The sequence below is a fragment of the Spinacia oleracea genome, chromosome 6, assembly GCF_020520425.1.
Source record: "Spinacia oleracea cultivar Varoflay chromosome 6, BTI_SOV_V1, whole genome shotgun sequence".
NCBI lineage: Eukaryota > Viridiplantae > Streptophyta > Magnoliopsida > Caryophyllales > Amaranthaceae > Spinacia > Spinacia oleracea.
Genome location: NC_079492.1, coordinates 144,021,970 through 144,044,255, shown reverse-complemented (window position 1 = coordinate 144,044,255; position 22,286 = coordinate 144,021,970). Strand labels below are relative to the sequence as shown.

At 36.4% G+C, this 22,286-nt stretch overlaps 2 protein-coding genes across 2 annotated transcripts; one reads left to right on the top strand and one right to left on the bottom strand.

Moving 5' to 3' along the window:
- The first annotated feature begins 1,701 nt into the window (after positions 1-1,701).
- On the top strand, positions 1,702-12,128 carry LOC110786416 (long chain acyl-CoA synthetase 4). Its single transcript, XM_021990972.2, has 19 exons — positions 1,702-2,472; positions 4,400-4,463; positions 4,577-4,666; positions 4,974-5,030; positions 5,215-5,263; positions 5,426-5,502; positions 5,791-5,830; positions 5,912-6,006; positions 6,761-6,928; positions 7,041-7,151; positions 7,265-7,352; positions 7,871-7,937; positions 8,122-8,197; positions 8,318-8,435; positions 9,463-9,708; positions 9,795-9,934; positions 10,847-11,029; positions 11,132-11,251; positions 11,839-12,128. The coding sequence occupies exons 1-19, from the start codon at positions 1,937-1,939 to the stop codon at positions 11,872-11,874; spliced, it is 2,361 nt and encodes a 786-aa protein (XP_021846664.2). The 5' UTR covers positions 1,702-1,936; the 3' UTR covers positions 11,875-12,128.
- Positions 12,129-13,007: 879 nt separating this feature from the next.
- LOC110786417 (receptor-like protein kinase HAIKU2) lies at positions 13,008-17,860 on the bottom strand. The gene is made up of 6 exons (XM_021990973.2): positions 17,633-17,860; positions 16,428-16,582; positions 15,741-15,958; positions 14,729-15,338; positions 13,392-13,913; positions 13,008-13,295 (listed from the first exon to the last, which is right to left on the bottom strand). Exons 1-6 carry the CDS (start codon positions 17,842-17,844, stop codon positions 13,189-13,191), a joined length of 1,824 nt encoding a protein of 607 aa, XP_021846665.2. The 5' UTR covers positions 17,845-17,860; the 3' UTR covers positions 13,008-13,188.
- Between the last annotated feature and the right edge of the window lie 4,426 nt (positions 17,861-22,286).

Genomic DNA, 22,286 nt, shown 5'->3' with positions numbered 1-22,286 from the left:
AAATTGCAACAGCGCGTCTCCTGTGAGACCAGTCACACCATCAACTTGATGGTGAGACAAGCGCGAAACCAATAACGTACCTCCTCTAAAACTATAAAAAAAAAAAGTAACAGATCTAAACTATAGAAGTAACATACCTAAACTAAAAAAGTACCTCTAAAATTATATAAAAAAAAGTAACATGTCTAACCTATAGAAGTAACATACCTAAACTAAAAATGTACCTCCCCTAAAACTATTCCGTATAAAAAAAAAGTAACATGTCTAAACTATAGAAGTAACATACCTAAACTAAAAATGTACCTCATCTAAAATTATATAAAAAAGTAACATGTCTAAATTATAGAAGTAACATACCTAAACTAAAAAAAATACCTCCTCTAAAATTATTAAAAAAAAAGTAACATGTCTAAACTATAGAAGTAACATACCTAAACTAAGAAGGTATCTCCCCTAAAACTACTCCGTATAAAAAAAAGTAACATGTATAAACTATAAAAGTAAGAGCATCAATTATAGATGACTCTTAGCCCCCTCTTAAGGAGAGATAAATGTTAAGAGCTACTCCCTCCGTCCCGGAATACTCGACCCGGTTTGACCGGCACAGAGTTTAAGGGACTTGAATTGACTTATTTAATTTAATAGGTAGTAGTTGATAGTGGGGTATTATTTTAATGTAGTTAGTGGGAGGTGAGTTAAGAGGTGGGGTTGGGGGAGAGTAGGGGTTGAATTTTTAATTATTTTTTGTAAGGAGTAGGGGGTAGGTGGGTTAATAGGGGTGGAGTGAGAAATAATATAATATTGTTAGAATATTTCCATTTTTAGAAACAGGTCAAGTATTAAGGGACGGCCCGATAAGGAAAACAGGTCAAGTATTCCGGGACGGAGGGAGTACCTCTTAGGAAAATCAAGGTAACTCTTAGCTTCCTCTTATTTAGAGGTTGATGGAGACTTCCTCTAAATAAGAGGTAGCTCTTAAAAAATAAGAGGGGGTTGAGGTGGCACATTGTGGGATATCATGCTTAATTTTTTGCATTTTTGTTATAAAAGTAAATTTAAAATGTGAAAAAATTAAATAAGAGGTAGTGTATAAGAGTTAGTGTATTTCTTGGGATTTTTAATAGCTAACTCTTAATAAGAGTGGTAATGAGGTGGATGAGGATAGAGACTAAGAGTGGGAAAATAAGAGATAGCACCACTATTTATGCTCTAACATACCTAAACTAAAAAAAGTACTTCCTCTAAAATTATATAAAAAAAAGTAACATGTACTATAGAAGTAACATACCTAAACTAAGAAGGTATCTCCCCTAAAATTACTCCGTATAAAAAAAGTAACATGTATAAACTATAGAAGTAACATACCTAAACTAAAAAAGTAACTCCTCTAAAATTATAAAAAAAAGTAACATGTCTAAACTATAGAAGTAACATAGCCAAATTCACAAGTGTGAACTGATCTCACAATTAGTTGATGATGAGGACAGTCCTCATATAAGAATTTGTGAAATTGCAATTGCAAAAGAAAAGCACCAGAACTCAAAACTCATAGTTTTGTAGGCCTCTACCAATTGCTTGTTGGTTCAGTGGTGATTGGGGCTGAACTTGGTAGGGAGAACTCGTGTTCGATCCCCCACAACAACAATTGGGAGGGGAATGGAACCTAACCACCCAGAACTCGCCCCGAATCCGGATTAACCCTAAGGGTGAAACGGGTGCTAACACCAAAAAAAAAGATAGTTTTGTAGGCCTCTCTCTATATCACTTTCTCTTCCTTTCACGGAACTTGCCACTTGCCATCAAAACTCAAAAGCATATACGGAGTACAAACAAAACAAACGCTCTTCTCCTCCTTCCATCTCTCGCTTCTCAACTTCCAAGTCCCAACTCTAAAATTACTCTTTTTTCTAGAGCGAAAAAGAGAAGGTTTTCAACAATGGCGGAGACTAAGAAATACATCTACGAGATCGAACCTGCGAAGCCGGAGCAAGACGGTAAACCTTCCGTCGGACCTGTTTATCGCAGCGTCTTCGCCAAAGACGACCTAACCACCCAGAACTCGCCCCGAATCCGGATTAACCCTAAGGGTGAAACGGGTGCTAACACCAAAAAAAAAGATAGTTTTGTAGGCCTCTCTCTATATCACTTTCTCTTCCTTTCACGGAACTTGCCACTTGCCATCAAAACTCAAAAGCATATACGGAGTACAAACAAAACAAACGCTCTTCTCCTCCTTCCATCTCTCGCTTCTCAACTTCCAAGTCCCAACTCTAAAATTACTCTTTTTTCTAGAGCGAAAAAGAGAAGGTTTTCAACAATGGCGGAGACTAAGAAATACATCTACGAGATCGAACCTGCGAAGCCGGAGCAAGACGGTAAACCTTCCGTCGGACCTGTTTATCGCAGCGTCTTCGCCAAAGACGGATTTCCTCAACCTCCTCCTGGCATGGAGACGTGCTGGGATATCTTTCGGTTTCTCTCTTTCTCTCCTTTGACTTTCTGTTTTTCTTCGTTTTGTTTTGACGAAGCTGGTGAACTTTGACTTTTTTATTTTTTGATCGATTTTTGTTTGCGATTGAGAGAGATTTGCTTCTGTTGTGGTTTTTGTTAATTGAAATCAGTTTACTAGAACAATGTATAATGTGATTATCTATCTAATTATGTTTTACACCAAATAAATCTATCTAATTATGTAATTCGTGTAATTGTGAAATGCTAACTCAAGTTGCGTTGCCTTAATTTTTTGTTATGATATGGATTAATTTCATTAAGCATGGTGATTAGTATTAGCTCATCTATGTTACGCTGATAATATTGTTGAAATTTTTGCATGGTCAGATTCGATCATATTTTCTTCTTTTAGAAATGATTAATTTGCTAGTTTGTTAGTCTTGATTTTGGTTGAATGGTGGACTGGTATTAGAATTTGCTATTATGTTGATTGGCTCGATTCGCTTGCCTAACTGCCTGAGTAGACCGTAGATGGCCGGTATATTGTAAGTAAGTACGAAAAAAGGGAAATGGCATTTACTTGGTAGGGATACGTGAAATAATGTACCTAACAAACCAAAGAGTGACCCCATCTTGCATTGGTTGCAAGTTTTGCAGCTTCCTTGTAGTTTGAAAGGCGTCTACCTTAATGTTGCTTCACAAACTTGCTTAATATTGAAATTCATGGATCGTGTTGAGTGGACACTCTTGAGTCCCGACCTTGTGTCTCTATGGAATCACTTGTATTCCTTGAAGCAATTTCTTTCAAGCTTTTTGTCAAAGATTCCCTGTGCAGGGAATGGAATTGAATCAAAGTAGGCTATGTTTTCGGGACTCTGTAATGGAAGTTTGAACTACGTATCAAGGTTGAGGTCCAATGATACAGTAGCAAGATATACGGGTATTGGTCTTGGGCATTTGGAATGTTTTGATGTCCAATTATTGTTTAAAATCCTGAAAAACATCCTTGTTCAACCTCTGAATCCTCTGTCTCAATTTGATCCTTGTCATAGACTCTAGTCGCTTAAAACCCTTGATTATCTTTTGGAAGACTTTTGTTTTGTCTAGTTTTTCATAGTTCAGACTCCACTATAATTTGATTCTATGCCGTTTCATGCTTCTTTTGTCCTCCTATTGACAAGTGTTGTATGGCTAAGTCGCCTAAGTGGTTTTACACAAATTTCTGTTTATGTTACTTAGCCACACTTTTGGAACCCGGACTAGTTTGACACTTTGACATGCACTTGGGTTAGGTACTTGAAACTAAATGTACGTACCATAGGCTGGAAAAGAACACCCCTGACCTTGTGCATAGGAAGGATACATTTGGATGGCTAGGAGGAAGTGGTCTTTAGTTTCTTGTCAAATATTCCCCTTCTGGGGTTGAAAATGAAACAATCCCTGTAGGAACTACCTCCCACGGTTAAGGTTTGATAAACCAGCAACTGGATGCCTGGATATATTGCATTGGACTTGAGTGTTTTATTGACCAACAGTAAGATGGAACTAAGTGTACTCAACCCGTGGATCCTTGACTCAATCTGATCTTTGTCACAGGGATCTGGTAGCAATTTAGCATACAACCATTGGTTATCTCGTGTTGTGAATTACCATAGTTTTGACTTGTACTTCGTAGTTAGGGCTTCTCTACAACTTCCTTCCTTGCGCTTTTCTGCTCGCTTTTCTCCTCCTATTGCCCAGATGTTGTGTTTGCCCTGTTAAAATGATTTATGGAGTAATGTTTAACTGTCCAGTTTTTATATATAGAATTACTAGGTACATACTTGACTTGATTTAGCATCCAGTCAGAATTAATGCTTGTGCAGTATTATTTTTTGTAAGATTTTTCTAGTATGAGTTCAAGCATGAGATCCGGCTTATTGAAGTAATTTACACACTTCTGCTGCAGTATGTCCGTGGAGAAATACCCTAACAATCCAATGCTTGGTCATCGTAAGATTGTGGATGGAAAAGTATGTGACCCTTGCTCTCCTATTAGTCTATGTGGCAATAACATTATGATATTTGCATAATTGCATTGCATGATATGGATCCACAAGCTCCACTGTTTGTTCTGTCTTTGCAGGCTGGAGAATATGTATGGCTTACTTATAAGGAGGTGTATGATGTAGTCATTAAAGTGGGGAATTCTATTCGTCACTGTGGTGTCGGATTGGTAAGCTATCTCTTGGATAATCATTTGTTAACATTTTGTAAGCCCCGTGAGCTTTCTCGAGTGGGTCGTATTCAGTAGTAGTTGGCTAGCTAGTATTTTCATTTGATAATGGGGACTATTAGCTCCAACTATCCCGTTGATGGCTTCAACTAATACAAAAATTTGTGTACTTCGTATAAAAAAAATGTTACCATCATTCTCGACACTACAAATCTACTTGTTCATTGTATTTTCGTGCTCAAACCCTGCATGTAGAAAATGTTCTTTTGCAGTTCTTTCATAGTTGTATAATGTATATTCCTGTTAGGGAGGACGTTGTGGTATCTATGGATCAAACAGTGCAGAGTGGATCATGAGCATGGAGGTACATAATTCTTCTCCCATTCCTTCGCTTCTTCTCCTTTGTGGGAAATGTATTTATGTGGTTTGAGGCCACCCATCTTACAAGGGACAATTTACATTTGTTGCATTGTGAATCGGAGGCTGGCAGCACCAGCATTTTGTATACATTGCCGTTACTAGCTTTCTAATATTGATGCATTTTACAGGCCTGCAATGCCCATGGAGTTCATTGTGTTCCTTTGTATGACACTTTGGGTAAGTTTGTATTTTTATGAAGATCTATGACTATGCTTTCAGTAATTATGAAAAATGTCTGATTTCCTGTTGCATATCGTTATCCTTTCAAGCTGTTTTATACCATGAACTTGCAGTTTTAATTCATAATGTATTTTTCTGTCAACTCTTTTCAATCTGTAGGGGCTGGTGCTGTGGAATATATAATTTGCCATGCAGAAATTTCAATTGCATTTGTAGAAGAGAAAAAGATTCCTGAGGTACATGACTGGCCTTGATTCTTATGCGGCCAATGCGGGCAATAAAAAAGTTAACTATTTGAAAATTTGAATATTTCGAATAGCACGAGCAACCTGTTGATGGCTTTTTGGCTAATGATAGTGTAACTGTTACATACTTCATAATTTTACATCTATCCCCCCGCCCCTGAAAATAGATGATTGTATTCATCATTGACTGAATGATGACTAAACAAAGATCTACTTCTCCATAATCAATGCAATGTTGTGCTTGTAATGAGTTTGTCTTTTTCTTTACTTCGCTTTCAGCTGGTTAAAACTTTGCCAAACGCATCAAAGTACTTGAAAAGTAAGTTCTCTTCTGCTGTTTTATTTGATTGAACTTTTTCTTATTATTGTTATGGAGTTCTATATGTGAGTTCTCTTGCAGCTTTGGTTAGCTTTGGGAAGATTACACCTGAGCAGAAAGAAGAAGTTGAAAAACTTGGTTTGCAGATGTATAGTTGGGATGACTTTTTGCAATTGGTAAGTGGCATTTGGATACTGGATAATGTTTCGACCTTTTGTCTTCAGGCATTACTGCTTTCCTAAAATTGGATGTTGCTTCTTTCATTATCTTTGATTGTTGACTGACTGATTTATTCACTGACAAGCCCTCAGAGCTGTGTTGAAAGGTACCACCTAATCACCTATTATGTTCTTCCAAGAATGCAACACATAAAGGTGTTTTGCCGTAGCATAGTTATTTGACATTACAAGAATGTTGTTTATATATGAGCATCGTTAACGTATTGCAGTTTTGTGATGGCTTTCATGGTTATGTGCTTTGATGATATTCTATATCTCCTTATATTCTGTGGCTTCATATCACTTCCTCTGTTTTCTCCATATATATGTACTTCGTATATAAATTATACATACTTCATATAAGTTTGTACTTCATAGAACATGGGTTGAGGAAACCTGTAATCTACTAAAAATAAAGGCTATTTGACTAAAATAATCTTGTCCTATAATTAAACATATAAGACTTTAAGAGGGATGAGATAGTCCCGATGGTGGTACTTAACACTTGGGATCAAATCCCTTCTACACCATTGCCCTTTATGTCTCTCCACAGACCAACACAATTATAAGGTCAATGCAGGTTCTTTCATATACGAACTTTCTTGTATTATGGAATATCTTTGTTTGATTGTGCATGAAGGTAGTTGGATATGCTCCTTAAGGATCTCTTTTTCAATAATGGCAATTTTAAATGCTTGCTTGTTTATTTCAGGGAGGTGATAAACAATATGAACTGGAGAAGAAAGACAAGAGTGATATCTGCACAATAATGTACACCAGCGGAACAACTGGTGAACCAAAGGGTGTGCTTATATCAAATGAAAGTATTATTACTCTAATCGCTGGTGTTGATCGCTTTCTAGAAAGTGCAAATGAACAGGTAAAAGTAGATTCTTGTGCCGTTTTTGTCATTGCTCATCAGCAAAATCTTAAATGTTTTGTCATGCTTATTCCAGGCTTTTCTATGTATTTTATTTTGTAACATTTTGCAGTTGGACTTCAATGATGTGTATCTATCATACCTGCCCCTGGCTCATATTTTTGATCGGGTGATTGAAGAGGCCTTTATTTCACATGGTGCACGAATAGGATTTTGGAGAGGGGTGAGTGACAGCTTGCAGTAATGTTTCTAGAGTAGCTGTTGAGATGTAATGCTTTACTTTATGGCAGATTAGAAAGATAATTATCAAAATTAATGCTTCGTGTTGAACTTCAGGATGTCAAGTTAATGCTCGAGGATATTGGAGAATTAAAGCCAACAGTTTTCTGTGCTGTTCCTCGTGTATTAGACAGAATCTACGCAGGTACCTATTCTGTTGAATTTTTTCAGTTCTAAGTATTCCTAATGACTAATTTAAATATCTTTCTGTATAGGGGCTGATTATTGGGATAGTCATTTAAGGTTTATGGAAGTTTTCATATCCAGATCTTTAATTTGGTTGTGCTTTTTGGTGTTGGAGGGGGGTTGGGATTGGGGGTGGGGTGGGGTGGGGTGTAAGCAGTAACCTATTATATTGTTTTATTTTTTTTAAAAAGGAAAACGTATTAGTTGTTCAGTTCTTCAATTTCCTTTACCTCACTTTGGGGTGCCAAAAGGAGGGGGGATGGGTTGTATCACCGTTACCTGGTTCGCTAGTATGAGATTGGGTACGGGTTCGCAATTCGCTACCTAATTTGCTGAATTAGACCAAAATTATACCATTTTCATGTTGTAAATCGCTTTTTCGGTTCGCGGTTCGTGGGGTGATTGGAGGATTAGGTAACACTGGGTTGTATGATGAGTTTTATAAACCAAAAAGGATTCTGACTGCTGCCCTTGCAGGCTTGCAAGAGAAACTTCGTGCTGGCGGTTTGCTGAAACGCTCACTTTTTGGGTTTGCATACTCACGGTAAATCTACTCTTTAAGTGAAAATTAGAAATTATGGAATGCCTCTTAGTTAGTTCATTCACTCATCTAGTTTTGTGTGAACCTTTTGATTAGCTTCTTAATTCATGCAGCACTGAATCTGATTTCTTTCCATTCATCAAATATGACATTTTTTCTGACAACATTACATATATGATTCGTGCAGAAAATTCGGTAACATGAAGAAGGGAGCCAAGCATTCAGAGGCGTCTCCCATTTTCGATAAAATTGTTTTCAGTAAGGTAGGATTTTTTTTCTTTTCATCCATGTCTTTTTTACTCCATTTATTTTTCCTTTTCCTTGAACTATTGTTCTTTTGAGTTTTCTTCAAACTTGAATTTTCCTTTTGTGATTAAACTCAGGTGAAGGAAGGTTTAGGTGGAAGAGTGAGACTAATACTATCTGGAGCTGCTCCTCTAGCCAGTCACGTGGAAACTTTTTTGCGTGTAGTAGCATGTTGCTATGTCTTGCAAGGATATGGTATGTTCTACTACATATATTTCTAGTCCACGTATTAAAAGTGGTATCAAATTCGGAGTACGTAATGAATTTTTCTGGGCTATCGCCGATCAGATAGTTAAGTGGAGAAGTACCGAGAGACCCATCTTACTTATGCAGTTATTTGTTGTTTGTGCGAATCTTTCTCGTGGTGATTTTTTCTTATTTTTTTTTACCCGTATTTTGGCGTGCTCATTATTACTTATTATTAATTTAAAACCGTTCATATATTCCGTACTATCTTGTCACCACGTGCAATTGTTATTTATTTAATTCGTAGTAGTAGTTGTCAAGAGGTTGTGTTATAAAATAACAGTAATAATATAACACCATTATCATAACTATTTTTTTCATAATTATAATGAAACTTTTTAATGGAAATTTAATTAATGTCTAATACTAGTAGTAGTAGTAGTAGAATTCTCATTCAGCTTAACAAATAAGTTGGAAACACAGCTACAATCAGTATTGGACAGAGAAAAGCCTGATCTTATTGGATGTATGAAGCTTTCACTTTTTTCAATGATTAGAATTGTTTTGTTGGCTATTAGATAATGACTAATTTTCAGGCTGTGAAAAGAACTTTCTTTTTAAGGTGATAAGCCTAGGTTAGCGGGCTAGACACTTTGGAAGAAGGGGGGAGGGGGGTTCAATCCTTAAGGAACACTTTGGAATCCTTTCCACTAGGCCAAGCTTAGCTTGGTAGCTGTGAACAATGAACAATAATTGATGAAAGAAAATTACGGATTTACGCAATGATTGAAATAGTCCCTCTGTCTGAAACTCTAATCACATCGCCCGGCCTGCCACCCCTTCATAGTTCAGGGTTCTTCATGATTTCACATTGGGTATCCCAGTATAGAAAACAAAGTATCATTTTTAGCAGAGGAAAAACAGTGGATTGTAGATAATAGGGTCTTTAGTGTGTAACTTTTTAGTGCTATTCTGTGCTTTTTTTTAAAACTTGTCTTTTCTTTAACTTCATATTCTTATTATAAAACGAATTCAGGTTTAACCGAAACATGTGCGGGAACATTTGTTTCGATGCCCAATGAGCTTCAGATGACTGGGACAGTTGGCCCTCCAGTGGCAAATGTGGATGTATGCCTTGAGTCAGTCCCTGAGATGGGATATGATGCTCTTGCCCCTGCACCGCGTGGTGAAATTTGTGTTAGAGGAAAAACTCTCTTCTCAGGCTATTACAAACGAGAAGACCTCACTAAGGAAGTCATGATTGACGGATGGTTCCACACAGGTTCTTTGAATGAACTTTCTTATGTTAATGTGTTGCTACAGCCTATATTTCTTATGATAACTTGCTGATAAAGTTGCATATATCAGGTGATGTTGGAGAGTGGCAGCCAGATGGAAGTCTGAAAATCATTGACCGTAAAAAGAACATTTTTAAGCTTTCACAAGGCGAGTATGTTGCAGTTGAGAACTTGGAGAACATCTTTGGACTTTGCTCTGCCATTGACTCGGTATGCTGAAATTTATGCAGTCTTGTCCTCAAATTGGTCACTCATCTCTGTTTTAAACTGTGTCCAAAACAATTTTGCCAGACCAGGATGTTAGTGAAATTATCATCCGTAGTTTTAAAAAAATGATTACCTGCGGATTTGGTTCAACTTTTAGCGGCCTATTAAAAGTTTCCAGTTAATCCTTAAATTTATAAGAAAATACATACAGTTACCTATTTATAGCATTTTTCAAGTGTTGGGAATGGAATCAATTAACCAATTCCATTACCTATTGTTTGGTATGAGAGATGGATAACACATTCCATTTCCGAAGGGTATCCATTACCACCAATTTGTTACCATTCCCAATCTTGTGGTAACAAAGTGTTACCCTTCTCAATCCCTAATTTGATACAAGAGATTGTTTTCCTTGGGTAGCCTAAACAACAAATAATGATAACACTTAATCCACTTCCTTTCCTAAATTCATACCAAACATGCACTAAATCAACGAATTAAGCATTTTCTATTGCTAATACCTGGTATTACTGGTGAGACCATCAGACTGGTTTGAATACTATTTGTCAGAAGTTGTAACTGCTCGGTGGGGAAAATGCTGTCTAATTAATGCACTAACCCTTAAAGAATTCTTTATTCTTGTCATCCGGAAATAGGCACGTCAAAAAGTGGGGAAGGAATTATTTGTTTGAAAGAGTTGGTTCATGTCTCATCTCAGAAAATAGTTAGTGTATATATAACCTGTTATTACCATCATCAGTTGACATAGATACATGGTACAATTTCGGGTAAAAATTTAATGGAATGAAAAGTTGAAATCTCCCCTCAAAAAGGTACCTGGTCCAAAATGTTTTTATTCTATAGGTGCAAATGCTGTTAATCAATACACACTAATAGGTTCTTCTCAATTTTCAGATATGGATCTATGGGAATAGTTTCCAATCATTCCTCGTTGCAGTTGCTAATCCCAACCAGGGTGCACTTTTGCGTTGGGCTCAAGCAAATGAGATAAATGGGGACTTCAATGCTCTATGTGAAAACCCAAAGGCGAAGGAATACATGTTGGAAGAGCTCAAAAAGATTGGAAAAGAGAAGAAGGTAATAAACTGTTGACCAACTTTCATCCCCTCCATCATTTCTTTCTGATGGGAATAAGTATTGTTTTTTCTTTTTTATTGAATTTCATTTTTATGTTAACAGCTAAAAGGCTTCGAGTTCATCAAAGCTATTCATCTGGATCCGATGCCCTTTGACATTGAACGTGACCTTCTAACCCCGACATTCAAAAAGAAGAGGCCACAGATGCTCAAATACTATCAGGTAAGAAGAAACTTATTTGCACATGAGATGGTTAAATTTACATCCAGTCTTTAACAATTGAGAGAGTGATACTTCATACTTCCTCCGTTTAAAAATAGATGCATCATATTGACTTTCTTCTCTACTTACATACAGAGTACTAATTTTGACCATCAATATCTTTAAATGTATATTGAAAATTAGATATTTTTAAAAATATATATTTAGATTAACCCAAAAACGATTAAATTTTTACGTCCAGTCTTTAACAATTGAGAGAGTGATACTTCATGCTTCCTCCGTTAAAAAAATAGATGCATCATATTGATTTTCTTCTCTACTTACATACAGAGTACTAATTTCGACCATCAATATCTTTAAATGTATATTGAAAATTAGTTAGATATTTTTAAAAATATATATTTAGATTAGCCCAATAACGATTAAAAATATAATTTTTTTTCTTTACGTATTAGTAATAAATGTGGTCAAAGTTAGTAAATGAATAGTAAGAAAAGTCAATATGATGCACATCTATTAAGAAACAGATGAAGTGGTACTTAAGAATATTTTTTACATGTTTTTTACATGCACATCTCTTGATGCAGAATATCATTGATGACATATACAAGACTGCAAGTTAACAAAACGTCTGAAGACCAGCAAATTTTAACTTTATTCAGCTCACTTTGTGCTAATCGGTTGCAACCCTCTTTGACTTGATCACTTGTACATCTATATTCACCTAGAGTTGAAAAATTACAGGTTTTTTTAGTTGGCAACACTGGAAATTGAATTGAATGTTTGATTTATTTTTGTTTTATTGGCGATGTTTTCATATAGATAAATGTGAATAGTCATCATTTATATAAATAAGATAAGATATGTATGAAGTCTATATACATTGGTTTGAAAGGACAGATTAACATTTGATCACGTCTGCCACTGATTGTAATGTCGGACCATCAGAATCATTCGTGGTATATGCTTCACAAAACAAAGCTTCGCCCCAGAATTATTCAAAAACCACTGGCTTTTTAGATTTTATGATATGCTTCAAATTTTTACGGCATTCTTCTGGGCCAGAGGCCAAGAGACTCTCACAAATGGGCTGCGAATGGCGTGTTAAAGAATGAAATGTTCATATTTCAGGAAAACTAACCACATTATCAGCTGACAGTTACTTTGGGGTAAAATGACAACATAATACAAGATTTGAAGCATATTGGAACGACAAAGGAAATTGGTAAATTGGACAAAATAGTCACTGGTACTATTTATTCTACACTCAATCAAAAGTCGGGCTGGGCCTAAAGTCTCAAAATCCACTATCTTAGGCTAAAAATAGCGAGTTTTTCGTTTTTAAGTTGCCAAAAATTTAAAATCGCACCGGGACTGAAAAATGGGTCTAAAAATCTGGCCATGACCCGCTATTTCCGGGAAGGCCTCAAGTTGATCGCATCCAATTTATTCATTCTATTTAAAGATGGATGCAGGTTGGCTCCGAGCCCATGGGCAGTGGGTCTCAACGGGCAAAACCCATGCCAAGTCCACTTATTTGCTGGTCAAGCCGTACGAGGCCCACACACTGCGCCGGATTGCCAGTCATATCTAAGCCTACTTTTACTAAATTTAGCGTGTTTTGTCGTGTCCGGTCGGGCCATGCTTTTCCCCAAAAAATGCAACCCAGTAGATGTTCTTTTTTCGTTGTGCTGGGCCAGGATTTTCTGTGCCGGCCCGGAGAGCCATCTTCAATTCTGTTTCCATTCACTAAGGGTTAGACTCAATCATGGCATTGCTTGCCATTTCAATAGTTATACCGAACACTCGAACAGTAGCATTGTTGAAGGTAAATAATAGTAGAGCTTACAACACCCGATGGTACTGTAGTTTATAGAAAATACTAGTCACTGTTCACTTCTTGCAGCGTTTGAAGGATGAGAACAAATCTGTGAGAACTAATTCATCTTTGTCGCTGCTATATCCATGTCCAAAGGTTGAACAAGCGGCGGTGACAGGTGCTGCAGACTAATTAGCTCCTCTCTACCATACTTTATCCTTTGATCTATTTCAAAATAAATAATCTAACATTAGACAAAGAAACTGTCACGATGCAATAAAAATGACTAGCTAGAGAAACAAAATTATATTAATTACGTACCTAATACCTCCTTCTTGAACAAGATGGGTGATACAGATGATTTCCTATCTCTTTGTTTAACCTTTGAGGCTTTCATTCCCTTCTGAAGCAGAGCTAAATTTGGGGTAGAGCTATTATGGTTTACAGAAGTTGTAAAAAGATGGTCATGTCTAACTTTGACACGTGGATGCTTCTTACAAAATGATGTCAGAGAATCAATTGTTAAAAGCCAACACCCTCTTAAATCGAGCAATTCGAGTGTTACAGATGGGTTGAACAACTCAAGGGCAGCATTGGTCAGCAAAGTACCCTGAATACTGAGACTCACAAGCTTTTTCACTTGTGAGAGATATTCCAGGCACTTATCTGTGAGGAGGGTGCTGTTAAGTGATAAATGGCTCAGCTCCTCAGAACCCTGTAGTACATGAACAACTGCATCATTTATCCTAGTCTTTTCCAAATCTAACCTTTCCAAGTGCTTCAGTTCCTGTAACGCTGTTAGTGAGACGACCTCAACCTCATTGTTAATCTGACGAATAAAACCTGACAATATAATAATACTAAATTAGGTCCCGTACACGCACGGATATTCGAAAATTATTATTTGACCATCTTTTTTACAAAAAAATTAATTGATATAATGAACATACTCATTTAATCATCTAATATGCAACTTCTGTCCCACTACGTATTATATATTTTATATATTTAAAATGATAATTTGAATGAAAGAATTCGATATGTTTAATATGTTAATTTGACCAAAATATTGAGTACATATGTTTTCTATTATTGATTGACGATTTGACTAGTATATTACCAAAATCGTCTAATACTCCCTCTGTATTTATTTAAGGGATACACTTGCCTTTTCCGGCCGTATTTATTTAAGAGATACACTTGCCATTTTTAGTAACTTATCAACCCCACCATCTAATTAAATAATCTATCTACACCCCACTCCCACCTCCCACCCCCTCAAATGACATGGTCCCCACTTATTTTACATATTAAAATATCTACCAAACCCCACTTATTTATTACTTTATTTCATTCAATTCTTCTTCTTAATACCCGTGTCTGGCCAAGTGTATCTGTTAAATAAATACGGAGGGAGTACAGTCATATTCTATAGTCATATATTTGTCTCCACCAATAAACAATTCATACAAAATGAGAGGGAACAAAAAAAAGTAGATATATCTTTTAGGAAATGGATTTTTGGCGGGAAAATTTTACATGAGGAACGGACATGTGTCATTCATGGTGTTTATTTTAGTATAATGTAATAGAAATGAATGTCATTTCAAGTTTCGTTCCAACACATTTGGGTATCAACAATCTGAGTTCAGGGATACCTTTTATATTTTTATTACTCAAGTCGAGTTCCTTCAGGGAAGGCATCATGCTGATGTAAGCTATGGCAAAATCATCAATTAATGTGTGAGACAGCGATAGAACTTCAAGGTTAGGGACATGACCTGCCAAAGTTTCCAATCCGGCATTGCTGACTTTTGTGTTGTTGAGATTTAAGTGCCTCAAATTTGCACCTATACAAGAAATTGCTTCAACAGCATCATCTTGTATAGCGCTAGAGCTAAGATCCAAATGTTCCAGAGCATGCATGCGATGCAAGAAACCAAAATAACTGAGTGAGGTGTTTGACAGATTCAAGAAAGACAGGCAGCTTGGCTCGATGGTTGAAAAGACTATCTCAGCTTGCAGAAATGAGGACCCACGGATAATTAGCTTTTTCAGGGTTACTCGATCACTTTTATCTTCTAATACAGAATGGATGGCACATTCACTCATGTTCAAGCATTTGATAGACTGCAGATTTGGAAACTTAGTGACGTTGGTCCAAGATAAATTCAAGAAACTCAACTTGAGGAAGTTCTTTAAAACTGCAGCTCCTTCATCTGATATTTTACTTCCCCAGACATCAAGATACTCAAGGTTTGTTAATCCCTGTAACGCAGAGAAGATATTTATGATTAAAGAGCAACTGTAATCAAAATAACAGGCATAATGATGGAACAAGCTAACTTTTTTTATTGATATTATAGCATCACATAAAGATTCCAGGAAAACTAGAACTGATAGGTGGCACCAGTTCACGGCGATCCCATAGTCAGCCGTCAGCCTGTTTGGGATCATAAACGAAGATTCATATGACGTTTACCGGATACTGAAGGTCAATTTTAAATACACAAAGACCATGAAGCGGCTTCCAAACGAGAGAAGTAACAAGCTTGGTTAGAGTTTCATTTGAGAAGCAGCACATGCTACAGCATTTCAACTGTGAAGGATTAAGGAATGTGGAATTAAGAGGCCAAAAACATGAGCATCAGCAAAGGGGTAAAATCCTACCTGGAGGGAACTCAATGCCAGATCAGAAACAGGTAAACCTCCTAAGTCCAGTGTAGACAGGTTCCGAAGTGCAGGGAGAAGCTTAATACCATCAGCAGTTACCCCAGTCTGTGAGAGGTGAAGTTTCTCTAGTTGTGAAATGGATAAAAGATGCTTGATACCAGCGTCAGTGACTTTCGTACATCTTGAAAGGTCAAGCTGCTTTAAGCTGGTCATCCCTGAAAAAGAGAGGAGCATGTGCTAGTTAAGCAGCATTCTCCATATACAAGGAATTCCAAACATCAAGTCTATCAGAAAATAAAGGCCACTTTTCCTTTATTCCTTCTGTCGAAATAATCTCAGGCAAGGTAATACCTATTTCAGGGGTTGGGTTAGCATCAAACACATCATAGCAAGCCACTTGGCTAGTTAGTCCAGGTATGACTATCCATTAGAACCAATACTGTAAATAACTAGGATCTGTATGGTCCTTTGTCCAATAAACATATATCAGGTAATCCCTAATTACCAGAATATATTGCCAATCAACGTGACAATTTTAGGAGACTAGGATATAACACGTGAATCCAAGAGAATTCCAAAATATTAAGACTAATTCATGTTCTTGTAGTTCAATACAGAATGTTGAATCATAACTCCAGAACTGAAACAGACAGCAAAAAAAAAAGTTCAAAAGAAAATGTAAACCTGCAAGTGGCCAAAGTGCGGGGTTATTAATCCTGTAGCACTCTGCTACATTCAAGGAGTGTAAATAGGAAAATGCTCCCAAGTACGCCATCCACTCCGCATCCACCGTGTTCTCCCCGCTTAAATCAACCTCTTCTACGCTATATTTGAATGCTCTGTGCAAAAGAATCACATAGAAGGAATAACATCAAACACTAGTAGAATCACAATTCACAAATGTGAATAACCATATAAGAAGCAATTTAGCATAAGAGATTAAAACAACCATCCTATAACACTCTTAATCTAGGTTCCAGAGATTAGACAATACACCACCGGTTTCCCCCCGGTCTAAATTCATCTAAGGATATCATCTTCCCAGTAGAATAGATATATGCTTTCAAGTTAACATCCTCAGAGATGTGGAACATCTACACGTAAGGCTATTAAGGCTATTATATGCGCCCAGACCCCAGTTTCTCATTTGGAGTGCCTGGACTCTGGAGGTAGGTAAGCCCGGGACTATAATGCAAAACACAACGCAGCTTCAATATAATATCCTCAAAACAGTTCTGTTACCTTAATCCAAAGATGATGTAGAAACAAAAACAAACTAGAAAGCTTAATCGCCAATTCTGCTCTAATTAAAGCTCAACTATCAAAAAAAAAAACAGCTTAAAATTAACAATCACCTAATTCAGAGAAGAAGTAAAAAAAAGTAATTAGGATCATCATCATCATTTCATCAATAGGCACAGCAACTGAACCTAGGTCAAACTCGATCAAACAAAATTGAACTCAATTCTAACAATAAGGAAATGAAAATGATTAAAACTCAACGATGAAATGTATATGATTAATCCAATCACAAAACGCAACACGATTTCAATGTAGTATCCTCAAAACAGTTATGTTTCCTTGATCAAAAAATGTGGAAACAAAAACAAAATCTTAAGTGCCAGAAATTCTTCCATAATTAAAGCTCAACAAACTAAAAATAATCAGCCTACAATCAACAATCACAAAATTCAGGAAAAATCAACAAGGAAAACTAAGATCATCGTCGTTTCATCAGTCGGCACAACAACCGAACCTAACTCAAACTCGATAAAAACAAATTTCAATAAAATCGCAAGTATCATGAAACGAAAAAGATTAAGAATTCATCGCTGAAATATATAATCAACAGTTAATTAATCCAATTGAAGAGAGGGAGAAGCACAAACTCGAGCAAGGAAGGGAAGAGAAGACGGCGACGCAAAAGGCGGTGGAGAAGAGCGGAGGCGAGGGGAGAAGGTAGGCGTTGGAGAGATCGGCGCTGCATCCGCCATTTTTCGACGGCGTCACTGCTATGAGTTGCAGTATCAATGCACATCTTCGCCAGTCTGCTGTCGATTTCTGGAATTTCCATCTCTCTTTCTCTCTCCTCTCCTTCCATACTTCTTTGATTTATTACCGCATTTAGAGCATCCACAATGATAAGCTAATTTGACAATTAGCTTAGTATGTCACATAAGATTTAAGCTATTTTATTGTTTAGCTAATTTGTGCCCCAATGGCTAGCAACTAGCTTGCTATTTAAATTTATTTCACTTGTCCACTTGTCAATTAATTATTTGGCAATTTTGAGAGCTAGTTGTCAAGCAAATTAGCTTATTTTATTTTCACTCCAATGGTCTAGCTATTAGCTTGAAACTTTTATAAATTTCAAACTAGTCCCTAACTACAACCATTGGAGATGCTCTTAGGCAATAGTTTGCTGACATTTTTTTTTTTTTTTGGACCTATACCCTACTCTAGGTTTGAACTTTTATTTTTACATATGCTCCACCCAAGTTTAAGATTTTTGTATGGAAAATCTGCCGTTAAAGTATTTCGACGAGGGAAATTCTTTTTTCCAGGAAAATACTGTTATGGTCTGTTTAGGAACCTGAATTTCATTTGAAATCATGGATTTGGCCCAATTACCTTATTTGGTGAGTATATGGAATTTGGATTTCCAAAACTTTTAAAAAATAAGTCTTATGTAAGGAATTTGAAATCCAAAATGAAATATAGTCATTTCAAATCCATTTATTTTCTCTCATCTCCTCATGATCGTCCTTTCTTCTTCTTCTTCTTCTTCTTCTTCTTCTTCTTCAACTCTTCACTTTCTCTCTGATTCCATTGATGAACTGCCAGATCTCGATCAACTCTCTCCTCCTCTCAACCTCTATCAATTATCTTTTCTTCACCACTCATTATCTCGTTGCTATCACACTAGTTGTTCTCACAACTTAGCAACGTCGTTATTGTCGCGAGACCAAGAGGGAAGCAGGGAGCTGGCGGTTGCTGGTCAGGGTTCTGCGCCAGGGAGGTGGCCGGAAATCTGGGCGACAGCATCACGCCGGAAGGCGACGCCAGTTGTGGCTGTTGCTCGAGACAACACCAACATTTTTGTTCTATCTCCTTAATTGTCCGTTCTCTTTCTTTAATTTCATCACCATGCGTCGCCCTGGTGCCTGTTTTCATTCTCCAATTCGCAACCTCTTTAATGTCGTTGCTTGCCGACATCACAGCAAGATTGAAGGCAAAAAAATCCGATAAGTTAGGGTTTAGGGTTTCCCCAAATGTCTTAATGAACAAGCCAATTCTGATTTGTTGTTCTACATCTGTTGATTTATCAAATAATCCTATGAATTAACATAATTAATTGTTTTTGTTGAATTATCACACTTTTTTTGTAATGTATCTTCCTTCATCAGATTGAATTGTCCTTTTATTTTAATTTTTTTTTGTTTGGTTTATTGAAGTACAGAGTAATTGGTTTTACATCTCAATCATTTTTATACAATTAAAAAATTCTAGAAATTGAAATTCATTTGTTTCCCAAAAACAATTATTAAAATTTGAAATTCTGGATTTGAAATTCTCATGTTTGCCAAACACAAAATTTGAAATTGAATTCCAAAATTTCAATTCCAGAAATTGAATTTCATTATTTGAAATGAATTTCATGTTCACAACACACAATCTCAAAGGAATTTGTCCAGTATGTAATTCTCATAGTAAATCAATTGATCATCTGTTTTTGTCCTATGATAACTCTAAACAAGTCTGGTCTCATAGACTGACTAGGAAATGGTTGGATTGCACTATTCCTACGAATGATTTTTTCAAAATTTTGGATTCCCTTAGTTGCTTCCAATCAGTCCTCCAAAAGTTTATCTTTCTCTGCAATTTGGAAAGAGAGGAATGACAATGTTTTCTCCAAACCACCTTCTTGGACTGTAGATGCTATTTTAAAGCTTCTAATGCACATAAAGACTGGGAGTTTAGACTTCTAGTTGACTCCCAACAACTTAGAGGTACCCACTCTCCCCCATCAAATCACCCCATCCCTACTCCTGCCACCTCTCCTCCCATCCTGGTTAGGTGGTATTCGCCCCCTCAAGGCGCCTTCAAACTTAACTCCGCGCTTCATGCTAGTCCAACTCGGCAGCAGCAAGCACCATCATTAGAGACAGTAACGACATTTCGACATCAACAATCTCTTTTAACTTGGGTACTACGCATGCTTTTATGGCAGAAACAATGGCCTTACATAAAGGTCTCCAAGAAGCAATCCAAGAAAACAGCATGGTATCTACATTGAAGGTAACAATTTCCTAGTTATTAATTCAGTGAGAGGAATCTGGAAGACCCTATGGAAACTTCACAATATAGTGAGCAATATAAAGATACTTCTTCAACATTTTTAGAGTTTTAATATCCAACATATATTCAGAGAAGCAAACATGGCAGCAGATTGGGTAGCAAATGTTGGGCATCTTATAGTATATTCTATGCATGTCCTTCCTTGTAATAATCTACAATTAGGGTCGATAGTTACCAGTGACTGCTTAGGAGTTACCTTCATGCGAAGCCAAAATTTCTTTTCGTTATCTTGAAAAAAATAATTAGTAGTGTATATCATTTGCATGATTTCTTTCTCTGTCACATTTTGTCGCAAATTTGGTAACCTAAACTAACACTAATGGAATACGGAGTACGGAGTACAACTTATTGCAACAATTGGGAGTTAAAATTCTTCTAGTTATTCGTGAAGCTAGTCAGTTGAAATTGAAGATGAAATTAAATGTTATTTTCTCTCATTGGGAATAACTCGAAATTTGAAGTTGTAAAAATTATTTCAATCTATTTTTCATACAATCTTACAACTGGGGTACTCCTTCCGTTTCTAAATAAGTGTCACTTATGGAGAGTGATGCGGTAATTAATAAAATGAGAAGTGTGTAAGAGGTAATGATTGAGAATGTTTTTTTTTTTGGGAAAGGAAAAAGTAGTTAATTATTTATTGGTAAAGTACAAATAAAAGTGGATGTGGGGATTGAAAAGTGGAAAAAAAGTAAAATATGTAAGAAAAAATAATCATGATTTATGGAAAAGTGGAGAAAGTGTATAGAAAAGTGTATGTTCAAAAATGAAAGTGGACACTTATAAGGCAACGTCATTTATAGAAAAGTGACACTTATTTAGGAACAGAAGAAGTAACTTTTAAGAGTGGTGTTAATCATCTCTCCCATAATATTGTCTAATTCCACTTCATTAGTTCTTTAAGGGGATAGACCGAGCTTAAAGAGCAAGCCTAACTTTGCAGAGTCAACCCACCTCTTAAGGACTAGTTCTATGGGGTGGTATAAAAAAGACCTGACAGACCTTCCCGACATGGCAGATCAACCGTGCCACTCGAAAATAGTACCATAACCATAAATCTGCAAGAGAATAAGTAAGAGTGTTAAGTGCCAGACCAAAAGGTCATGGGATCAGAGTCTAGCAAGACGACAATAGGAGTGCGTTGTTAAGCAAGGCCAAAATTGGCAAGTATATCTCTATCGCACACGTGGCGACATTTGAATAGGCTAAAGCATTGAATAGAACGCCTATAAACACTTTTTTTCCTCATTCATTGGAGGACACATTCAATACAAGTACTAGCTCTCTTCCCTCTCTACTTTCTCTCTCTAGATTATTTGACTTGTTTACTGACTTAATCATCGAAGGGGGTTTATTCGGTTAAACCCCCGATGATAGCTTTTGTTTTCTTTACTTGACAGAGCAAGGTACACCCAAATCACTCCACCAGTTCCACACCCGGAACAAGTTCAACTAAAATAAATTAATTAGGTCTCAAAAAATAAAACAAGAAAAAAAAGATAAACTTAGGGCTCATTCGGTATCACTGCCAGTTTCCAGTTTTTGGTTTTTTGGTTTTGAAAGTTATATGATTTAGATTGAATCATGAGCCAAAAAATAGTCATACCTATAGTAATTAGGTTGATTTTGAAAATTGACAACAAAAAACTGGAAATTACTTTTTGTGGTTTTCATATTTTGGTTTTAAATTTTGCAAAAAACAGAAAACTTGAAATAAAAAATGATATTGAACGGACCCTTAGGTGTTGTTTGGTTGACATTCTAATTCATGAGAAGTCTAGTTAATTTTTCAGGAAGTAAAAAAGCAAATAGGTTGTTTGGTTGATATGAGTATAGAAACTTAAACTAGTTTCCACAAACTAGTTCCCAACCTTCGCACTAGGTAAGTAGAAGTTCACATGAAAATTCTAACTTTTTACGTTCAACCAGACAAGAACATTCAATTTATAGGAAGTTAAAATGCATGGGATGACAAGTACAAGAAAAATATAACTTCCTAATTAACGCACCCAAACATCATCTTAATGACATGAGCGGAATGAGGAAAGAGACTCGAATGTGGGATATACACAACTCACGGAATGTTTGTTTCCCATATAATAGAGATATACTTAACCCGTTCTTTTTTGTTCTTTACCTCTTGTATCATACACACGATTTAACGACCAATTAATGTGAAATGAG

Excerpts from the sequence above, each read along its gene's own strand:
- LOC110786416 (XM_021990972.2), top strand. The coding sequence starts at position 1,937 with ATGGCGGAGACTAAGAAATACATCTACGAGATCGAACCTGCGAAGCCG. Across the intron at positions 6,929-7,040 it reads TAGAAAGTGCAAATGAACAG|TTGGACTTCAATGATGTGTA; the intron begins GTAAAAGTAGAT and ends AACATTTTGCAG. Across the intron at positions 11,030-11,131 it reads AGATTGGAAAAGAGAAGAAG|CTAAAAGGCTTCGAGTTCAT; the intron begins GTAATAAACTGT and ends TTATGTTAACAG.
- LOC110786417 (XM_021990973.2), bottom strand. The coding sequence starts at position 17,844 with ATGGAAGGAGAGGAGAGAGAAAGAGAGATGGAAATTCCAGAAATCGAC. Across the intron at positions 15,959-16,427 it reads CGCACTTTGGCCACTTGCAG|GGATGACCAGCTTAAAGCAG; the intron begins GTTTACATTTTC and ends TCTCTTTTTCAG. Across the intron at positions 13,914-14,728 it reads GAGTAATAAAAATATAAAAG|GTTTTATTCGTCAGATTAAC; the intron begins GTATCCCTGAAC and ends TTATATTGTCAG.